At 40.8% G+C, this 24,073-nt stretch overlaps 1 protein-coding gene across 1 annotated transcript in view; it reads left to right on the forward strand.

Annotated features, from left to right (window-relative positions):
- The window catches only part of Nox3 (NADPH oxidase 3), a 61,073-nt gene extending 49,967 nt beyond the window's left edge, over nt 1-11,106 (forward strand). The window contains exon 13 of the mRNA XM_076926529.1: nt 10,980-11,106. Within this exon, the coding sequence (XP_076782644.1) occupies nt 10,980-11,106 (127 nt within the window). The remainder of the gene's footprint in view (nt 1-10,979) is intronic.
- Nucleotides 11,107-24,073: the final 12,967 nt, after the last annotated feature.

The following is a 24,073-nucleotide window of genomic DNA, read 5'->3' on the forward strand; positions in this document are numbered from 1 at the left end:
GAAATCAGGACTGAGAATTGTGATCCAAGATTTTTCTAAAAATCTACCTTAGAAAATAATGGCCATGACTGTCTTATATATTTCAGAAAGCACAAACCTCTGCTTAAGTAGCTGACAGATTCAGACAATTATTGATTATGTTGAAAAAATCTTCACACTTAACCTCAATTTAAAGTTGGTATTTCTTAAACAGCAGATGCCTTAAAAAAAAAAAAATCTTTTCAGCAGAGTTAGTCTCTAATTACCCAACTAGAGAATTCAATTCTATCCAGCTTTACAGTATGTCTAACACCTCTAGCAAAAAAAGCAAAGAGGAAAAAGTGTTCTCAGACAAAGCAGGGAATTGGCATGGTGATAAGGGACCCAGATCTGGAGCTGGGGTATTTAAGTGTCTATCCTGGCTCTGCCATTTCTACGGACATACCTTGGTCAACTAACAACTCTGTGATGACCTAGTCTCCTCCTTCTCTAAACAACTGTAAATAATAATGCTTGACTCCTGGGATTCTGAAAAAAAAAAAAAAAAAAGATGAATGAAACATCTAAAGTGCCTCATATCTCTGTTAGGGTTTTAATGCTGTGAACAGACACCATGACCAAGGCAACTCTTATAAACACAACATTTAATTGGGGCTGGCTTACAGGTTCAGAGGTTCAATCCATTATCATCAAGGTGGGAACATGGCAGCATCCAGGCAGGCCTGGTGCAGGAGGAGCTGAGAGATCTACCTCTTGTTCCAAAGGCAAACAGGAGAAGGCTGGCTTTCAGGCAACTGGAGTGAGAATCTTAAAGTCCCCGTCCAAAGTGACACACCTACTCCAACAAGACCACATCCATTCCAACAAGGCCACACCTCCTCTTAGTGCCACTCCCTGGGCCAAGCATATACAAACCACAACATACAGCAACCTTCCTCAGCTGCCATGGCTTTCATCAATTCAATTATCACTACTATCATCCTAACAGTATACTCTAATGCATGGAGGGCCTTGCCGTGGGCCCACAAAACTAGGGTACAGCCTGTGATTCCAAGTTCTAGAATTTGCCATCTATGCGACCGTGGTTGGACAAGGTAGCTTATTTTAGCTTTATTTCTGGTGTAAATGTAAAGCACAGATGAACACACACAGTGTTGAAGAGCTGGGTAAAGTATAAAGCACTAAGCCAAAGCGTTATCCTCACTCCTAGGTCAGTCTTTGTCTGGAACATCCATCATCTATAGCATGCACTGTCTTCATATTTGAGGAAAGAGAGAAAGGGACCAAAGTGAGGAACCAGAAACAAGCAAGACACAAGGCACTGTGATTTTGGAGGCCAGTGAGTGGAAGAGAGGCCATAAGAGGAAGTATCCCAGAGATACCATGTAAATTGGGTGACAGGTCATCATAAGACTTTGGATATCATTCTCGGAGGAATAGCCACTTATAAGTACAAACCCAATACTGACATGGGTCACCCTTGTTGGTGTAAGAAAACGGACAGCACTGAACCTGGGACAGAGGTAGGGCGGCCGGTGGGGAAGAGGCAGTAGTAGTAATTGGTAGGTGGGGTGCACAGGAGGAGGTCATGAAGAGCAGTTTGCTTCTGAGCATTTTCCAGCAGCTGAACAGTAGTGAGTCGTTGATGAACTGGGGCATGACCCAAGCTGGAATGAACTCCCACTCATTAGCATGGGCATAACAGTGAGAGTTGCTGTGTAGAAGGCACGGGATATGGGACATTTCGATTTTGATGTTTAGCTTAAGACACTTCTTAAACATTCGAAGGTCCAGCGGGTGATGCCTGCGGTGGGATTTGGGGTGAGAACCTCAGCTGAAGGTATCTGCATGTAAACTGTGCGTGGAGCCACAATGCCAGGATAAACGATCAAGAGTTCCAAGATACATTATATTCAGAAAGCAAGAAACCATAATCTCTATGTGTGCGTTACAAGGTTTAATATACATTACTCATACCATTTGGGGATTTCTGGCTTTTTCTCTATTCCCTTTGTCAGTAAATTAAAATCTACTCCTGTGTCTCTGACTTCTCCATTCTCCATGATTGCCTGTGTATTTTCTCATTGGTCTTCCTTTGGAGGACCCATGCTTCATTAATATCTCTGTAGTTCTCTGGTACCTTTTTTTTTTCCTGCTCTGTGGAATTCTTTTATGGTGAGTATAATTCATCTTTTGGTCGATTCAGCTCCTTTCCATATTTTTCTATATATTGTCTTTGTGCTAGAACTGTGCCTTTCTATCTTTGTTAGCTGCCTGTGTGTCTGTCTGAGTTCACTGCTCTATTGACAGACGTTGGGTGAGGAAGGGACGAAGGAGTGACCGAGCAGCATTCAAGGTCGTAAGCATCCAATTGCAGTATCCTTGGTCCATGTGAAGTCACTCAGCTTCCACTGCCCCAGTGCCGGGGGACAGACCCTTGCAAACTGGGAGTACAACTTATGTTCTGACAGCCTTCCGTGGGAAACCCTGCATTCCAAGAATATTCTGTGAAGGTCTCAAGCCTCCTGATCATACAGCAGAGGGAAGAAGTGAGTAGAGGCTTCCATCAGCCTAAGAGGGGCAGAATTCTAAGAGGAAAGATAGGAAGCAGCTTAACTTCCAACTGAAAAACCAAGAGGGGTGAATCCATTGCGCAGTGTGGCAACCTAGCTTTTGCTCCACGGACTCAGCATCAGGCTCCCTCCCAGAGCTGCCCACCCATGGAAGTGGCCTTGGCAGTTCTTCCTTGTCATCGAATCCTGGAGCTATCTTGTTTACTTTGCTTCTTGTCTTGGCTCTTGTGGAGGCCCGGTCTTGAATCCAATTTTGGAGCACCACCTTCTCTCCAAACACATGACTCCATTCCAACCCCGCCCCCAGGAGTCCCAGAACTCGGGTCCTCTAAGCATCCACTCAACAATGGGTGCTGAATCTCAACCTCTTGAGCCTCTCTAAGCCCTGGGAGAAGTGCTCCTCACCTTGCCTACCTGGTTCTTGACCAAAGCAAATAGAGTGATTTCACATGTAAAACCTAAGTGGTTTTGTTCCTATTTTCTCCTTTGGGAGAAAATGATAGTTTTTTGAACAAATTTATGCCTTTTGTTTTCACTGATGACAAAATGGATTTCCCACTTCCTGGCTCCCTGAGTGTGACAAAGACGGAGGGGAAATGGCAGGTACACATACGTGTGGAGGCTGGAAGACAACCATGGGTATCATTCCTTAAGTACCACACACACACACCGTTAGTTTTTTGGACAGGGTTTCTCCTTACTTGCCCAGAACCCTGTTTTCCAAGTGAGTTAGGATGGCTGGCTAATGGGTCTCAAAAATTCACCTATCTTCTCTTCCCTAGCAACTGAGATAACAGGCACTCATCACCAAGCCTGGTTTTTATTGTATGGGCTCTGAGAAGCAAGCTTAGGTCTTCATTGTTTCAAGGCAAGCATTTTCTCTATGAGATATCACTCACCCTAGCCTAACCTCAAGCCACAGGCTTCTGAAATGTACATCTTTAAATTCATGTAGGTAGTTCAAGTCTTCAGAGTGATTTCCCTGCATTGATACTGCATTGTGTCTGTCTTTACCGTAATATAAAGCTGCCATCCCAATGCAGAAGGTCTTCCAAATGAGTTCACTTAACCATCTTTCTTCACTTGGAGGGTGTGAGCCAGAAGCACACAGTATTAAGAAGTCAAAAGCAAACCCAGCCCAGTGCAATTCCTGCTCAGAAAAAATTCTATTTCAGGTGAGCCTGTTCCATGTATGTAGTGACTGGGGAGTCCAGGACAGTTTTAGCTGGAAAACATGTTCACCTTATACCAGAAACCCCCATCAGAGTACACAATTGCATGGAATAGCTAGCTATGTTTCTCAGCATGGTAGCTGTGCAAACTCTCTTTCTCTGGTGTATGATTTCATGTCGTCCAGGGGAGAAGAGACTCCTGGGGTTAAGTCATTTCAGAACCAAGACACTACTGACTACTTCCTACCTGAAAAAAAAAAAAATTTAATATCAGATTTGTAAAAGCTTGAGACTCCGGAACACACTAGCTTATTAAATTGCTTCAAGCATCAATATAATTAATATTAGATAAATCCATGCAAAATCAATCATTATTTCATCTCTGGAATGCCAGGTCCCTGGAACCCCACAAATCTCCAGCTTCAAGCTTAGCGCCGCCCTTCTAGAAGACTTTTAAAATGACCTCTCATAAAATAATTTTTTGTTTTTCTTCTGCGTAAAAGGAGATTTATGCCTAATGAAGCTTTTAATGAAGAAATTACAGAAGGAGAATGCCAATAAAATCTAATTCTTAAACAAGAAAATCTAATATTGAGAAGTATTGCAATATGCTGGCCTTTGTCCAGATAGAAATGAAACACAATCCAATCACTGTTCGGCACAAAGGACAAAGTAACATTAATTTTCTTCAAGATGGTTATTAAAGAGATAAACAGTATGTTCTCCCCTTATTATGTCACAGAGATGTTTGTTCCCAAGCCCACTTGGCTACTCTCACAAGACCAGCCTGTCCTGCCATTAGCTGGTATCTTTTGGCAGAGATGGGTCAGGAAGAATTGCTGGATTTGTTAGCCTCAGAAAAGGTCCTTTGTTCCCCAGGGCCTTTGAAGTAGGTTCTCCACATCAGCACAAAGCTAAGCATTCTCAGCACTAACTCCTGTAATCTCATTTACCTGTTCACTCAAAGCTGGACCTTGTTCCTGTCCTAAGAAAGAGTTGAATTAAAAGAACAGAGGGGAAGGGGGAAGGAGTGAAAAAAATGTATAGAACGTGAAAAAACACCACCAAAAATAAAGCTCGCAGGGAAGCAGATCAAAGTGGATTGAGCAAGTTCTGAAGGAACCAGAAAATTGCAAAAATAACAGTAATGGAGAAACAAATTGATGGCATCAGAATGAATACCAATGAGGAACAGGAGAGGCGATCTTAAAATAGATCAAAGGCTGGAAGCAGAAAACAGGAAAGCATGTTCTGCTGTTTTTTGTCGGTAATTAATTTTGGTAATTATACCAGTTGATTTACAAAAACATGAGCACAGTGCTAAGAGACAATCGACAAATAGCCAATGTGTATACATTCAAAGAGGTCATTTCTTGCTCTGCCCAAACCCTCATGCATGTGACAATTGCCAATTACTTCAATTATACAAGCGCAGAAAAGTATTCTAAGCATACAGTGCAAGTCACCCTCCCATTAAAGTAAAATAGGCTAATTAGTGCATCCATTGACACCTAGGATTTACAAATCTATAGAAATGTGTCTTGAACAAAAACTGAAGCTCTGCTTCATTTTCTGTAAGCATTCTCGATATGCTGCCAACCTTTAGACAAGTGTTCAGAATCAGAACATCATTTTGAAGAAGACAAGCAGAGTGAAAATAAATACAGCTTTGTCATATCTAGCTATGTTTTTGACAAACACACATTGTACATCCACTCACCCCGGTGGACCTGTGGCTCAGCTGTTGTTAGTTAATTGTCTAAAAGGTTTTTCTGTAGGGCTTCAGTCTTTGATCTTACACTTCGGAAAATATTTATAGTTTTCTGCTTTTGACTTATCTGCTGATATCTTCACCATGCCTTATAGGTGTGAACTTTATGTAATTAATTAGCATAAAAACTTTCAAGATTTTTCCCAGTTTTCATAACTTCATTAAGAGCCATTCTTTAATAATGAGGGGGAAAGAACAGACAGGGATGTCAGCATTTGTCAGGACAAAGCCATCCAACCCAGACATGAAGGTGTCAACTTACTATACAAGTCGGGGCACTTCTAATCCATATGACATGAATGTATTTTAGACCCTCATTGTTTTCAAAAATGTAAAAAAAAATACCTTTTTACTAAATTGAGTAAATGTGTCCATCTGGAGTTGCATTTGCTTGTATACACACCCTTCAGTTCTCATTTGTACATGCATATGTGCAAAAATGTTTTTAAGTGATATTTTTAGGAAATTAGCATTCTGATTATAGCATACCAGGTCCTTTATCTAACAGGGTATCCTAAACATTCATTATGTGACTAAAATGTTCAGAACACTCAAAGAAATAGATTTAAATGCAAATCCAGCACATGATAAATTATAGCTTTATAAGAAAAGTAAAGCCACCATAATGGAGGGTGAAAATATTGTCCCCATAGCTAAATGGTACCTTTTCCACCAGAGAGCATCAGTTCACTGGTTATAGCCGAGTAAAAATTCCATTAAAATTACTAGCCTTGTTTGCCGTAGGGGGACTAAGAACATAAGTAAATTGCAGGTAGCGTTATTACTCCGTTAACTTACTTTGATGACATTATTCCAGCAAATTAAGAGTTGTAGAAAATTTTTTAGTTGTTGATATGTTTACATGTCTTAGTCGAGCAAGGGTAAAGAAAAAGATAGGATGGAGAAAGTCAACTAGTTTCCTCCTCCCTCTCTTCCTCCTCCTCTTCTCCTCCTGTTCTTTCTTCTTCTCTTCTTTCTCCTCTGTTCTCTTCCTCCTACTCTTCTTCCTTCTTGTACAAAAATAGAAGCTCTGTTTAATTTTCTGTAAGCATTTTCGATATGCTGCCAACCATCAGACAAGTGTTCAGAATTAGAAAATCACTTTTCCTTCTACTCCTTATCACCCTTCTCCTCCTCTTTCTCTGCCTCTTCCTTCTCCTACTTGCCCTCCTTCCCACCCCCACCCCATAAGGGCAAGGGCTTTATTCACTCACATCTATTTCTCAGCATGAACGAGTGAAAGGAAGATAGCGTAGAGAAAACAGAAACACGATTCCTAGGTGTGCAGTGACAGACTTATCTGTCAAAAAGGACAGTTTGTTGGAAATTGGCCAAAGAAGAGGCACACGTAAGTTCTGTTAGCATCATCTGCGACCCCACATGCACAACTTAGTAAGGAGAACACCGCCTTAGTTACTTGTCTTGCTGCCATGACCAAATATCTGACAAGCAGCTCAGAGAGAAAGAATTTGTCCAGGTCCATGGTTTGCAGGAGTGCTTCATCATGGCTGCAGGAGCAGGAGATGCTTGCTCACGTTGCATCCATAGTCAGGAAGCAAAAGCACTGATGAATGCCTCTGTTCAACTAGCTGTCTCCTTTGTGTTCAGTCTGAGACCCCAGCCCATGTGCTCAGTCTTCCCTCCTCCTCCTCGGTCAATTTTCTCTGAAAATACCTTCGGACCTCCCCCACCAAGGTGTGTCTCCTAGGTGATTCTAAAGCAAGTTGACAGTCAAAGTTGACCACCATACACTCTGAGAAAGTCAGTACAGCTGGCTACTGAGCATTGACCACAATACGGGTTAGAAAGGGAGAGAGCTGGCCGACACAACAGTCGTCTGTAGGTATGAAACAGATGGTGTTGTACAAAACATGATTATGTGATAAATCATTTGGAGGCATTTCTGATGAAAAACAGCCACTGGGAAAGAGTAACCAGAACTTGTGTGTCCACTGTCTGAAACGGAGTTTGTAGCTCTTGGTGCCGTCGTCCTAAGCCTTCATAAATCCGCAGAAAGCTTCTGTTTATCGATTTTATTTGCAGAACACACTCAGGGTATAAAGTAATTTGATTTTTTTAACAGGGTTTAGGGTCTGCCCCAACAGGGTTATAACTTACCAAGCATAAAAGCCAACACATAAAAGCAAACATACAATTTAAAGAGAAAAGGGCTCGTGCCAGTGGAATCGGCAAAATAGGGGGTGGTGAGATTACCCCCAGGCCTATCCACATACCCATCTGTCTGGGAATCTGGGGTGAGGGCAGTAAGATTACTCCTAGGCATACCCCCATACCCATCTCACTGCTGGGCTGAAATCTCCCAGGGGGTGATATTCTGGATGCTTTTCATACATGGTGTTGCTCAACTGTTTTGAAAGAAAGATAAATAAATCCCACAGAGAAGAGCATAGTGGTTGTTTAACAAACACAAGGGGTGGGTAGAGAAAGAACCTTCTTTCCTGTTGATCAGAGCTCGGAATAATTCTGTGGATGGTTTTAACCATTTTTTTTTTCACCCTCTGTGACATCTTCCCTTTTCTCACCAAAGTCAGCCACTCAGACTGGTCAGTGGCTTTAGTGTTATCCTTGATCCAGCTCTGCATGCGTGTGCAAGCTCTGCGGCTTGCAGGCTGTAAACTGGAGGATAAATGGCGTCTCGTGTTTTTATACTTCTTTTGCACAGAATCTTCTTTTTTAACTCTAAGCAATTGTGGATAATTAAATTTTTATAGAAGAAATTTTTTTCTTTAGCAGTCCCATTAGGGCTGTGCTGTACTTGTCCATTGCCTCATAAAGGAAAAAGGAAGAAAAAAAAAACCCTGCTACATCTTTGCCTTAAGCATTTTGTGTAGATTCTCTCAGCTCCATCATTTATGGTATGCATTCCTGACTGGGAAGGCCTATATTGGAGCCATAAACGCCAAGGCTGGTAAAAGCAAGCGAGCAGCAGAATGCCTTACTTGCCCACAAACGATGTGAAGAGAGATGGATTAAGGGCTGACTGCTGGGTCACAGCTGAGGACAGATAGTGAATGGCCTTCGTGAGACTTTCTGGTGACCGTTGCATAACCATTGCAGCTATAGGCCCTGAGTACGGAACAGTTTGGACTTAGCTGGACAGTGCAAAAGCCACAGCCTCAGTGGAGCAGGAATGCTGCAAGCCACTGGAAATCCCAGTGATACACCAGATGGCCCACAATCAGAATGCTTTGAAAGGGGCTCTTAAAGGCAGGGCATCAAAGAACACCATCAAGCTTCTCAAACAGCGACTCTGGCTATAAATGAAAGGGCAGTCCCAATCTGTGGGAACAGGCCAGTGGCAACCTCTTTGGTGACATTCACACTAATGGGGAAAATATCACCACCCAGAAGAGCACCTTTGAAAGCGAATTCAAGGATACCTCTGGGCAGCATACCCACAGAAAAGATGTGACTCCTCATCAGGATGGGCCTCCACCTGCCCTCTTTCACTCAGATGTTGTCGTCCAGAGTTCAAAAGGCTGATCCCCATAACTCGCCAGCAGCCTCTGTGTTCACACCCTCTTCCCATCTTTTGTTCGGCTCTGTGGAGCAGGTGAAGCCCGGTGGACATGTGTGATACTGATATGAGAGGACGAACAGCTCCAGAGACTGCCGTGTACCAAGCACAGGGCCATGTCTCCCTTGATCCTCAGAGAGAAGCTGGGAGCACAGAGGAGACCTTGAGAGGAAAGATCTCTAATGTTCCTCATTATATATACATGAAGCGATCCAACTTTGAGAAGACAATTAATGTGCCCAAAGCTCATGGCAGCCAAATGATGGGAAACTTCAGCCTCCTTAGCTACTGGCCTCCTAGCTCCATAAACACCTGAAAATTGCCTCAAGTCAAATTATTCAGTATAAAACATTTTTTGAAAAAAAAAAGAAAGAAAAAAAAGAAAAAAGATCCTTTTACATTTTAAGTATGTTCTCATTTGTAGATGAAGCCATTTGGTGAATTCTTTTGAAGGTAGTTTAAAATGTGGTTAAACCATCACCTTCTACCATAGGCATCATGGTCCAGGAACATGTTGTTTTTTGGTTTTGTTTTTTTTTTTTTTTTTTCGAGATAGGGTTTCTCTGTGTAGCCCTGGCTGTCCTGGAACTCACTCTGTAGACCAGGCTGGCCTCAAACTCAGAAATCCGCCTGCCTCTGCCTCCCAAGTGCTGGGATTAAAGGCGCACGCCACCACCTCCCGGCAGGAACATGTTGTTAAAATAGGACTCTGACACACAGCAGAGAACCATGCTACTGTATAAGCAAGGGAGTAAGGCTATACAAGCACTTGCTAACAAAAGCCAGGCGGAAGGAAGAGAGGCAGTAGAGCAAGCTGGCCCTAGATCTGAAGACTTTCTCTGAGGCAGTATGGCTCATAGGGCCATCTGCCTTCATACCAAACGTACTCTCCATGGATCCCAGCCAAAGAATCTCAATTATAACAAGCTGCCTAATGATTTATACTCAGGAATATGGGTACTTTTGATCAAGGCTGGAGTAAGTACTTTAGCATATGCTGAAGATGAGGACAAGAAAACATCACAGGTCACGATGGCCTAGACAACAAGGGAGGAAAGCTTCTGCCTTTGTACTTTTCAATAGGGGCGGGCATGCCCTGAACCCTTGGACCAATGCTCTGCTTACACAGGAAACGAGGCACTCCTGTGATGCGAAGCAAAGCTATGTCTTCCACACTCTTTTTGGAAGTGCAAGGATCAAGGGTCACACTGTTTGGAAGACCAGGTATTCAGCAATGCTTGTGTCTGCCATCTCTTCCTTTAAGCCTCCTTTGCAGATTGAATTCTAGTAGGAGAAATAAAATAAGTGGTTATTACTTTAATATTCATTTTATTATCTATAAAAATGGCAAGGTTGAGTGAGATATTAGTCATAACCAATCCTTTTACAATCCATTTTGAATATACTGTCTTATTTTGCTTTCGTTAAAATGCACGATGTAATTGTTAACTGATTACATATGTAAGACCACCAGCCCTGCCCAAAATCATTCAGGCAATAATCAACATGACCATTTACCCATTCCTTCAGCAAACATGTGGTCATTGTCTACTTAAGCGAGACAGTATTCCAGGTGCTGGGATGTAGATAATGAGTCAGAAGTCCGATTTATGCTCTAGCCAAAGATCCAAGAAGATGTTGACCAACTTCACCTGACCAAAACCCCACTGTATCACAAAACCCCTGCGCTATTATCAAACCCTACCCTGGAGCCTCTGTCTTCTTAGGTCTCTAGATTCTATGATTCTGGGGATCACATGGCTCTGGAAAGCTTAGCTAGAGAAATGGACTGCAAGCAGGAAGGACTCTTACAAAAGAAGTAGACAGATAAGAAAATAAATAAATTGCCTGACCACCATGTCTGCTTCCAAATTGCCTAGGCCTGTCACTGCTTCCTGCTGGCCTTGCCCAGGTAACACTCTCTCCTTTTCTTACTCCACCTCCAGCAGCAGCATTGGCGTGTTCTTCTGTGGACCCAAAGCCATGTCAAAGATTCTTCAAAAGATGTGCCGTTTGTACTCATCTGCGGACCCGAGGGGTGTTCATTTCTATTATAACAAGGAAAACTTCTAGATATGGGAGCTAAATTCAATGCACTGTGAAAGAGTCTAAAACCAAGTAGGTTTGGGGGGGTGGAATTTATTTTCCACAAAGGGCCAAATAGGCAGCATTTCAGACTTCTTGGATGATCATAGCCTCATCTACTCCACAACATGGTTCCAAGACACTTAAGTAGTCACAAATGAGAACACATCAGAATGGGCTAGCTGAGTTCTGTTGTCATACAAATTTACATATGGCCACTGAAAGTGACTCTCGTATAAACTTTTATGTCATAGAATTTGTATTTTTTTTTTTTTTGACAATTTAAAAAATGTAAAAGCCAGGGTCAGGCACTAAACTAAAATGTAGAAATCATGAGAATATAAACTTAGGGCATGAGCCATCATGGGGCCAGTGAGAGGCAGACAATGTAAATCAAAGCATGCTTAGAACACTAATATTTTTCTACCTTGTATGACATAAAAACTAAACTCCATGTTTACCTTCCCTTTCTTCTGCCTTCCTTCTCCCTTCTTTTCTTCCTTCTTCCTTCCTTCTGTGTTGCTCCTTCCTCCCTCCTTCCTTCCTTCATTTATTCATTCAGTCATTCATTCCTAATTCCCTTCTCCCTCTCTTTTAACAAATAGTCAGAGCTCAATTCAACTTCCATCCCTCAAAACATCTGGAAATGTTTTTGAAAATTTCCATCGATTTAGTCTTTCCATGCCCTTTTGCTGGTTGCAAAGAATCCCTCACACCTTAGACTTCTCTTCACCAGCACTAATGTTTTATAAATTTGACGAAATATATCAAGTGATTTGAAGATTACTTAGCCACAGATAGCAACAAGTGGGTTCTTTAGTAATATCAACAAAACTTCATTAGTGGTATATCAAATCTTTGATTTAGGCTTGATAATCATATCAAATTATTAACTTCAGAGGACTTTTTTTGACATTACTATGCCTGTTAATATCGGTGTCCAGCTGAAAATGCTTAGTGGCCAGCCATTGGGAACTATACTCTATATCATATTTTTGTAGTTACTAGATGATACATCATATATAATAGAACAAAAGCATTTGCTGAAATTAAGATAAATTATGCTTCTTATCATTGTGGATTATCATAAAAGAAGTAAATTGATCTGACAGGTTTTGATTTCATAAATCAAGAAGCTACTTAAGCTTTTCCCTGTGTTTCTAAAATACAAATTTATTGTTTACTTTCTATTATCATTAGATATTTTTTTGTTTTGTTTTGTTTTGAGACAGGGTTTCTCTGTATAGCCTTGGCTGTCCTGGAACTCACTCGGTAGACCAGGCTGGCCTCTAACTCAGAAATCCGCCTGTCTCTGCCTTCCAAGTACTGGGATTAAAGGCGTGCGCCACCACCGCCCGGCTAGATATTTCTTAATATAGTTGGGTGTATTCAATAATATCTCACACATGATTTCTACTGCCTCTGCTTGGGAATTTCTCAATGAATGAAAGCATCAGGTAAATGATACATAGATAGATAGATAGATAGATAGATAGATAGATAGATAGATAGATAGATAGAATCATTCAAACTCTAATTGGAAGACATCCAAACATACTACACAATTATTTTCCCATTTAAACTTAATTCAGTCATTCTTGCTAGCAGTTTCTATAGCCAAATTTAATCTTTAGCCAGAAAATTAAATACAGTAACTTTTTTCCTTTCAATCATATTCAGTTACTCCTTTTTTTCTTTGACAATTTGAAAATAAAATGTATTGTTTGATCATGTAATTTTGTCTAATAAAATAAAACTTTTTCTGGTAGAATATCAAATATGCATTTTTTTATTTCTGGAGACACTGTTCAACATTTTGAAATATATTCTATGAGATTCTCACCTATCCAAATGAGAAAAAATATAAAAATCTGGGTTCCATAATGCTGAAATAACCAAATTAAAATGGAAATAATTTATTCAAAAGAGAAACATCCCACAAAAATTATTCGAGGTAATTTGATACATAAATAAACATAAACAGGAAGACATTTGAAAATGGGTACAAGTGGTATTAACTGAATCTGAATGTTAAACATTCTGCAGATAATCAATTTGTTCTGAATTAATTTCTCTGCTAAATGAAAGTCCAATTAAATTAAAATTTTCTTGATTTTAGGAAAAAGAAAAAAACTAATGAGAGGACGAAAGAGATGGAAACCGGAAAGGAAAAGGAAAGAGAGAAGGGATAAGATAGAGGAAGGAGCCGGGAGGAGAGGGAAGGGGGAAGGAGGGGGAAGGGAAGAGAAGGAGGAGGACAGGGGAGGAAAACAGAAGGAAAAAGAACAGAGGACAGTAGTAAGAAAAGGGGAAAGTTCTTACGTATGGAAGAAACCATCTTGAAAGAAGCCTGCTTTAGATGCTAAGGAACAAATGTGTAAGTGTGGCCACAGACTTCTCATCAGCTTCCCCAGAAACCCCTCACTAAGAAAATTCTGTCCTAAAAGTACTAAGGTACCATAGCTATCAGTGGGGTGCTTTGGGCCCCTTTAAATTAACTTTCCAAAATGAAGGCAAAATACAGACTTTCCAAGCAGAGCCAAACGGGACACATCCTTTGTCTCTGGAGTAACTGCCAAAAGATATCCTTATTCAGATTACCAAGACACAAAGAGCAACAACGAGCCAAGAACAAACTTAAAAAAAAATGTTTTGTCAGAATCTCTAAATAGCAACTGCAAAGGACAATAAAAAGTTATGAGTAAATGTGACAGGATAGACCAGGAATACGGATGTGTGGAGGCTCACCACAATGTCTCCCTGAGCCTGAAACCAGCAATTTGGCTAGGATGGCTGCCCATTGAGCTTTGGGGATCCCACTTCCCTGCCCCCAGAACTCATTACAATCATACACTTCAGCCTTTTCATAGGGGTGTCAGGGGAAAACCACTCATAGCAAGCATTTTCCTGATGGAACCATCTCCCCAGCTCGTGAAAGAATGTTTTTAGAAGGTAAAAGTGAAATACTACAAATCAACTTGCAAAGTAGGAGGGCCCTGGAATCCAGCATCGTGTTTTTATGTTGTTTGGCAAGACAGACGAACCACTGTGGACAGTTCTTCGTTAAATTCTATAATAGGTGAAGTAATTTTTATGGCCCATTGCGCACACCATTCCTTTCAGCAATGGTGACTCTATTTCATGAGTTTTGGTTGAACCTAAGCTGGTGACTATGGGATGATCAAGAAGTATGAAGATTTCAAGTGAGTTGTGTTTTTTTTTTTCTTTAATCCATGGCTATCTCTATCCTGTTTCCACTCAGCTGATCTCCTTGGGCTCTACTGTCCTATCACCATCATCATCATCATCATTATCATCATCATCACCACCACCACCATCACCATCATCATCGTCATCAACACTCCAGATTTATTCCCCCCACTCAAGTCCACCCTCCGACTGTTCCACATCCCATACTTCCTCCCCAACCCTCTGTCTCCACGAGTTTGCCCCCACCCCCCACCCCCCACCCCCACCCCCCACCCCACCTGACCTCTAAACTCCCTGGGACCTTCAGTCTCTTGAGGATTGGGTGCATCATCTCTGAGTGAACACAGACCCAGCAGTCCTCTTTTGTATATGTGTTGGGGGCGTCGTATCAGCTGGTGTATGCTGCCTTTTTGGTGGCTCAGTGTCTGCGAGATTTCGGAGTTCCAGATTAATTGAGACTGCTGGTTCTCTTACAGGGACGCCCTCCTCCTCAGTTTCTTTCAGCCTTTCCCTAATTCAACCACAGGAGTCAGCAGCTTCTGTCCATTGGTTGGGTGAAAATATCTGCATCTGACTCTTTCAGCTGCTTGTTGGGTCTTCTGGAGTGCAGTCATGATAGGTCCCTTTTTGTGAGTGGCCTCAGTAATAGTGTCAGGCCTTGGGACCTCCCCTTGAGCTGGATCCCACTTTGGGCCTGTCGCTGGACCTTCTTTTCTCCAAGTTCCTCTCCATTTCTGTCCCTGTAGTTCTTTTAGACAGGAACAATTACGGGTCAGAGTTTTGACTATGGGATGGCAACCTCCTCCATCACTTGATGCCCTGTCTTCCTGCTGGAGGTGGGCTCTATAAGTTCCCTCTCCCTACTGTTGGACATTTCATCTAAGGTTCTTCCCTTTGAGTCCTCAGAGTCTCTTGCCCCCCAGGTCTCTGGTGCATTCTGGAGGCTCCCCTCACCTCCAACCTCCTGAGGTTGCCTGTTTCCATTCTTTCTGTTGGCCCTTGGGGCTTCAGTCCTTTTCCCTCACCCAATACCAGATCAGGTTCCCCTCTCCCCCCTCCCCCTTGTTTACTTTCCTCCCAGGTCCCTCCCTCCCCACTTGTGATTGCTTTCTTCTCCCTCCCAAGCAGGACTGAGGAGTCCTCACTTGTACCCTTCATCTTGTCTTCTCTCCCCTTCAGGTCTCTGCAGACATCACTCTGACATTTTCTGACATCTAGATCACTGTGGAAAAGTATGGAGCAAACTCCTTTCTCTCTATTTTATAAGTTACTTTTTTTATTTTTTGTCTGCATGGCTAAATAGTTCTTCTTTTATCTTTGAGACTCAGAACATTTTGACAAACATTTCACATAATCTTTTGCTATACTAAACCTTGGGGGATTTCTTCTACTTCAAGGAAGTTTTCTCATATTAGATGTCTGAATACATTTGTATGTCCTTTGTTTCCTCCTTTTAGAGGCATCAATTATTTTAATAATGGAACCTTTTCCATCCTAATTATTCTAATGGTTATAATCTCTTTATATTTTTTATTTACATCACTTTTTCTACATTTTTGCTGGCCCAAAATATCCCTGTTGGAATCGAAACTAATTCCCATTTAAAAAAAAAAAGTAAATACATGGTAAACTATCTAAATTACCTGGGCAGTATTCAAAGGTTTTTTTTTTTTCAATGAAAACTATTAATCTTAGGATTCAAGTTTTTCAAGTTAATTCAAGTTAAGTAGAATAAGCAAAAATTATAAATAATCTCCTCCCCTGTGTTCAGGACACATTTTGCCACAAAACTAAAACAAACAGACAAACACAACCTCTATTTTCATCGTTTCTTACATTTGGGAATTTCAGACTTGGAGTTATAATTGATGTTTCAGTAATATCTATTCTGTCTGTACAATTTGCAGATGTCGAAGTCAGTTGTATAACGATGTTGCTTTCAGCCTTGGGCCTCAACATCAAATTCATGCTTGATCTGATGTGTTCATTTGTTTCTTTCTAAATTTTTTTCTCTCTCTTATCCAGGTGACACTCTCATTATGTTCTGCAAAGCTTGAATGGTGACAGATTACTTTGGTCACAGTTTCTACCTGGTCGTGTTATGGTTGCTTAACTGATTCTTCCATATTGTAAATAAACTGTGGGTTATTTTCCTGCACTTATCACATCTAAAATTATGTAAAATAACTCATCTATCTCTCCATCTATCTATCTATTCATTTGTCATCTCTATATATCTCTATCAAATCTATCCATCTATCATCTATCTCTCCATCTTTCTATCCATTTATCATATGTATCTATCTCTATCATCTGTCAATTTATCAAATCTATCATCTCTATCAAATCTATCTATCATCAATCATCTCTATCTCTGTGATGGTTTGTATATGCTTGGCTCAGAGAGTGGCACTATTAGGAGGTGTGGCCTTGTTGGAGCAGGTGTGTCACTGTGGGCATGGGCTTAAGACCCTCACCCTAGCTGCCTAGAAGTGAGTATTCTAGCAGCCTTCAGATGAAGATGTACAACTCTCAACAATTCCTGCACCATGCTTGCCTAGACACTGCCATGCTCCTTCCTTGATGATAATGGACTGAACCTCTGAACCTGTAAGCCAGCCCCAATTAGATGATTTTTTTTTTATAAGACTTGCATTGGCCATGGTGTCTGTTCACAGCAGAAAACCCTAAGCCAATCTCCTTTTCTCTTCCCCTCCTCTTCTGTCTTTTTTACTAAGACTTAGACTGTACCAGATTTCCTGGCCCCATTCTACACTCTGGAGTCAACGGTGAGTTTTTCTGCATTTGTGCAGGTGGAGAATTTATAGTGCATCTCCATATGGAGGGCTCTCAGGGGTTCTCTTCCCCAGCAAAGTAAGTCAACTCTCTTCATTCTTTCCTCTGGCATCCATATCTACACAGCAGAAAAGGGAAAGTTTACTTCCCAGAAGTAAAAATGCTAACACAAATTCTCACTAGGAGTTTTTGACTCACCAATAAAGTGGCAAAGAAACAAAGGAGCAGATGCTAAGCCATACTTCCTTCATTTGGTGTGTGTGTGTGTGTGTGTGTGTGTGTGTGTGTGTGTGTGTGTTTTCATGGGTTCATGCACATGTGCCTGAGCATGTAGGAGCCAGGGCTTGACTGAAAGTGTCCTCCATCATGGCTTTCCACCTTTCTTTGAGACAGGGCTTCTCACTGACACTGGAGCTCACCAATTCCATCAAACTGGCTGGCCCACCTGCTCCAGGGAATCCTCCTAGATCCATTTTCCCAGCACTGGACTAACAGGCTTGCACTACCGCTACAGATTTTTTTATATTAGGTCTGGAGATTCAGACTCAGGTTCTCATGCCAATACCTCAATCACTTTTTTGGCTAAAACATCTCCTAGGCCCTTGCCCTTCTTATATTGGTAATTTTTCTTAACACTGTGACCAAATACCTGACAGAATCCCCACAAAGATTCAAGATTTACATTGGTTCATGGTTCTCCATCCATCACAGTGGGGAAGGCTTAGTGGTAAAACTAGCTTCTCCAGGGCAGTGCAAGCTATTGACAGCAAGTCTTTCCATGGAGCAGAATAGAAGCAGAAAGAACACGATGAAACCAGAAGCTGATAAAATCTCCAATGTCCCTCCCTTTGGAGCTATATCCACTAGCCAGTCTTTACATTCTAAATACCCCACCACCCAAAAAATAGCACCCCGGGCTGGGGAACAAGAACTCAAAACATTTCCCTGTGGGTGACACTTCAGATCCCAACAATAATGCATCTCTCTCGAGTTTTTAAGCCATATTAGACCACATTTGTCCTTTGTTGGCCATGTGTACAGCACCCAGAGGGTGAATGCCCACAGCATTCTCTTTACTGTGGACTCAGTTATTATCTCCACAGCTGTGGCTACTTTCAAGGCCCACAGTGGCCTCTGTCCAAGACATAAAATGCAACTCTATTTGTATCAGCTGCTGAAACCAGTGACCATTTTACTTTGAGAAGCAGTCCTATTGGCTTCTGTGACATAAGCAACCCTTTGCTTCTATCTCAGATGCCTCTGACCAATTTCAAAGTGTCACTGTCTTCAAACTTGGTCCTTCCATCTATTCTCTTCCATCTATTCTCTTGTCTTACATACTACCAGGAAACCTTATGACTGAGGTTAACCATCTGTTTTTTGATGAGAACCCAAACTCAAACTCCAGTGTAGACATCCCCCTTGATTCTCCATGACATCCCAACTGCCTGCTTCAGCACTGACAAGAAGAATGAGTTCGTGTTCATATACAAAAATGCAAACTCTTTTTCTTAAAGTTACAGTTCTACTCTTCCTCTAATCTTCATTGTTTCAGGTACAGCCACCATCACCTGCTAGTCACCATCGCTATGAACTGAACAAGAAGAGCTTCCAAGTCCTCTTTGTCTCCACCGGATCCCTGAATACTGACTCTGAGCTTTGTCTGAAGCCGTTATCTCAGCGTGTTATTTATTTCTTATTTCTGATAACCATTGCAGAAAGGCATAGGTGAGGCATGCATGACCTGCAATATGTAGAATCAAAACCTCTAAGTTAACACTATTCATGTGTCTTATTCAACTTCAAGCAAAGTGCACACACAAGTGAAAACCACCCACTGCATTGGTGCAAAGCCCTGGTTTCCAGGCTGGCCAACCTTCTCCTTCTAGAGGTAGAGAGATTCTGGCTCTGTGTGTGTGTGTGTGTGTGTGTGTGTGTGTGTGTGTGTGTGTGTGTGTGTGTGTTTTCTCTATAAACCATCTCATTCCCAAATAATCTAAAATATATTTCCTTATACATCTACTAGCTATACATTAGGGTTTTATCTCCTCTCCTTCTCTTTCTTTCCTGTCATCTCTTATATTGTTTTCCTAATGATTTTTAAGGGAAAATCCAGAGCTCTCCAAGATGGTGCCTTCTAGTTTTCTCCCCAAACCAGAAAAAGGGATACTCTAATAAGAGATTCTTTCTTTTCCCCCAATCAATTGCAAACACTTTCAAATTACTATAAAAAATCCCTCATTGGCCTTTAAGGCATCAACTCAATAATCAGCTCAAGGGATCAGATTAGTCATTAAATTGCACCAACTGCCAACTATGGAAACATGAATTGCTGCATGCTTTGGAATTATTTTCTGACATTCTCTTCAAATCTCCAAACAAATTTCCTCGGGAGTCAAATTTTCTTTAAAAAAAAAAAAATGCTTAGAAGGGTAAGAACAATGCTGCAAGAAACTGATACATGTAACAAAATATATTAAACTTGTACAAAATAAAGGATGAAACTACTGTTTCTGTCTGTTCTTGCTACTTTAAATGGAGGCGTTACTCAGTTACTATCCCAAACTCCACCTCCACCCTGTCAATAAATTCTGCCCTGCACTTAACATGTGTGCAGAAGCTAAAGAATGAGTTGTTTGTGGTTGACTTTGTATTTAAAATAAAAGAAAATAAAGAAAAGGAATCTTCAGTATATTTATGAGGTTTGGGAGTGTTCCCAGGAGAGCAGTATAAAGAACCAGTGAGAGACAACACAACAGAATGAAACCCACTGCCTGGGTTTCAGATCAGCTTCTTGGTGACAAACAGGGAAGCATACCAAAATGATCGCAACACCCTTGAAATTAAATTGACGTTTAAGTCATAAAACCCCCCAAATGAACAGTGTATACTTAACCTAAACCTGCTAACTGCCATCTATACTAGAAGATCTAAATAAAAGTGTCACAATACTGTTCTCAAAATGTATGGAGAAAAACCTAATATTTTTATCATCCAAAGACGTAGGGAAGCTCAACTCAGGTAAGAAAGTCAATACCAACATGACACAAATATGAGGGAAAGAGCAAAAAACAAAACAAAACAAAAAAAAAAAAAAAACCTGCTGTCATTAAAACATTCTGACCAGCAGTTAAAATCACTCTGAAACAAAGGAAAACTAGTCTCATCAAAGAAGGGACCAAAAAAATGCAAGTGTTAGAATCTACAGCAACTGAAAGACTCACTAGATAGGTAATTAGCAAGAATGTCTCTCTAATGTCCTTATCCTGATCCCTGGAACCAATGATAGGTGATGTCATGTTGCAAAGGGGAATTAAGATTCTAGATAAAATTATGACTGCTTTGAGATTGTTCCCTGAGGATGGAGATCAACCTTGATTAACTAGCTGGATGAATGTTACCACTGTACTTTTACCAATAACAAGAGAGATAGAAAGATCAGAGTCCAAGAAGGAGAAATAGAGGTTGGCTATAGAGATAAAGGGGGCTAAAGAATGTGGGGAACCTTTGCAATCCATAAAGGAAAGGTCATATGCTCTCCTCTAAAGGATGCTGAAAATGGACACAGCCTGTGATCTAGTCCAATGATATTCATGTTGACCTAAAACAAATGCAAGATAAAGACCATATATTAGTAAAATCCACAAATATATTTTCATTACAATAACAATGAATAATTCATAGATCAAAGTAAGATATTATAAATACATCAATTCTTTTCCAAACAACCTATAAATTCCAATCAAAGTCCAAAAAAGGTCTTTCATAAAATATGGCAGGCCAACGTTTTACACATATGTGAAACAAACAGATGAGAATAGCAGAAAAAATAAACTCAAGAAAAGAGTCATCAAGTTTTCTATGGAAGGCCACATCATAAATATTCTAAGCTGTATTGGCCACATATGGTCTTTGTCACATCCACTCCTTTGATTTTGTTTATTATTCGATTCTTAAAGAATGTAAATCATCCTTCGCTTCAAGGCTATACACAGCCAGCAAATGGGTTAAGCCCATGGGCCATACTTTGCCTATCCTAAAATGAGAACAACATGGATGCACTGCACCATCCTGAAGAGAGAGGAAAAGCCATTGTAGAGGAGCACAGATCCAAAAGAACCATCCAATTAGATCATGACAAGTAAAACTATGTCATTTATAAACATGTGCACACATATAACCAAACGCAGACTGTAAATATCAGGAATGATACATAAATTAAATCACAAACCCTAATTTCATAATGTTAATGAGTTCTAGTAAAAAGAGAGGATAGAAAAAATAAAAAGGAGGGTTTCAATAGTGTCCATAATATTTATTTCCTAAATTAGCATCAGAACTTGTGTTATGTGAGCTATAAATTTGTATAAATATATATTATGTTTTATAATTTTACAATAGTCTTGTATTCTTTGGGACATTAGACCCCAGAGCAAGTCTAATAGATTTAAGAAAACTGAGATATTGTTAAATATCTTTTAAACATTTGTTAAACATCTGTTAAATATCAAAAGAATATACCTGGGAGATTTGCAAGTGTGTGGAAAGTTTTGGAATGTTGAAAGGGAGAAAAAGAGAAAAAAGTTTAAATGTTTTGAGACAAAGAAAAAAGAAAAGAAAGTAAGAAAGAAAGAGACAGGAGAAGGGAAGGGAAGGACAGGACAGGACAGGACAGGAGTGAAAACCCAGCAAACTCAGCTGAGAGGGAATTTTTTTTTTTTTTTTTTTTTTGCAGTTGAGTAACTACATCAAAAAAGAACGTTCTCAAATAAACAATTCTCAAGGTTGTATGCCAAGAAGTAGAGAAAGAAAAAAGTAAACAGGCTGAGAGAGAAGGAAATAGAAACCATCGGAACAGACGGGGTTGGGGAAGGGAAGTGGTGGGGAGGAAAGCTAGAAAATACCAGGAAAGATCAAGGACACTAAAAGCTGTTACTGGGGGGAAAATAAATAAACAAAATCATCAAACCTTTAGCCAGATTGACAAGGAAGCAGAGGCTCAAACAAACAAAATCAAAAAGTTAGAGACATGGTTTGCTAGTTTAGAACCCTTGCACTCTGGCTGAGAACCTGGGTCCAGTGCTTAGTAGCTGCATGGCAGCTCACAGTTGCCTGGAACTCTGGTTCCAGAAGAAGCAGTGCTGTCTTCTGGCCTCCTCCAGCACAAGGCATGCATGTGGTACACACACACACACACACACACACACACAGAGTGGGAGGGGATAAAAATGAACAAATCTTTAAACAATTAGAACTGGGGAAACAGTCACTGCAATATAGTATCCTATAACGATACCAAGAATCAGAAGAAATTACTTTAGACAACTACACAAACAAATTAGAGAAACTAAAGAAATTAACAGATTCCTAGAAACATAGAAGCTACCAAATCAGGAGGGGGTGGGAAATCTGGGAATGAATCATTAATAATAAAAATAATATCAGGTATTCCGAGCTTTGGGGCTAATATCCAATTATCAGTGAGTACATACCATGTGTGTACTTTTGTGACTGGGTTACCTCACTCAGGATTATATTTTCTAGTTCCATCCATTTGCCTAAGAATTTCATGAATTCATTGTTTTAATAGCTGAGTAGTACTCCATTGTGTAAATGTACCACATTTTCTGTAACCATTCCTCTGTTGGAGGACATCTGGGTTCTTTCCAGCTTCTAGCTATTATAAATATGGCTGCTATGAACATAGTGGAGCATGTATCCTTGTTATATGTTGAAGCATCTTCTGGGTATATGCCCAGGAGTGGTATAGCTGGGTCCTCAGGTAATACTATGTCCAATATTCAGAGAAACCGCCAGATTGATTTCCAGAGTGGTTGTACAAGCTTGCAATCCCACCAACAATGGAGGCGTGTTCCTCTTTCTCCATATCCTTGCCAGCATCTGCTGTCACCTGACTTTTTGATCTTAGCCATTCTGACTGGTGTGAGGTGGAATCTCAAGCTTGGAATACCCAAGATACAATTCACAGACCACATGAAGCTCAAGAAGAAGACCAAAGTGTGGATGCTTCAGTCCTTCTTAGAAGGGGAAACAAAATACTCATGGGAGCAAATACGGAGACAAAATTTGGAGAAGAGACTGAAGGAAAGGTCATCCAGAGACTGCCCCACCTGAGGATCCATCTCATATACAGTCACCAAATCCAGACACTATTGTGGATACCAAGAAATGCATGCTGACAGGAGCCTAATATAGCTGTCTCCTGAGAGGCTCTGACAGAGCCTGACAAATACAGATGCAAATGTTCGCAGCCAATCATTGAATTGAGTAAGGGGTCCCCAGTTGAGGAGTTAGAGAAAGGACTGATGAAGTTGAAGGGGTTTGCAGCCCATAGGAAAAACAACAGTATCAACCAACCAGACCAGAGTTCCCAGGGACTAAACCGCCAACCAAACCAAAGAGTACACATGGAGGGACCCATGGCTTCAGTCGCATATATAGCAGAGGATGGCCTTGTCAGACATCAGTGGGAGGAGAGGCCCTGTGAAGGCTCGATGCCCCAGTGTAGGGAATTCGAGGGCAGGGAAGAGGGAGTGGGTGGGTGAGCACCCTCATAGATGCAGGGGGAAGGGTAGGAGATAGGGGGTTTCTGAGGAGGGAACCGGGAAGGGGGATAGCATTTGAAATGTAAATAAAGAAAATATCTAATAAAAAAAAAAAAAAAAAAACTCGGGCTGGAAAGATGGCTCAGCAGTTGAGACAACTGACTGCTCTTCCAGAGGTCCTGAGTTCAATTCCCAGCAACCATGTGGTGGTTCACAACCACTCTGTAATGGGATCGATCTGATGCCTTCTTCTGGTATGTCTAAAGACAGCTGGAATTGTACTCAAATACATAAAATAAATAAATAAATATTTAAAAAAAATAATAATAATCTCTTACTAAAGCAAATTAATGACCTGTCAGACTCACTGTCAAATTCTACCC

The sequence above is a fragment of the Arvicanthis niloticus genome, chromosome 28 (genome assembly GCF_011762505.2).
Source record: "Arvicanthis niloticus isolate mArvNil1 chromosome 28, mArvNil1.pat.X, whole genome shotgun sequence".
Taxonomy (NCBI): Eukaryota; Metazoa; Chordata; class Mammalia; order Rodentia; family Muridae; genus Arvicanthis; species Arvicanthis niloticus.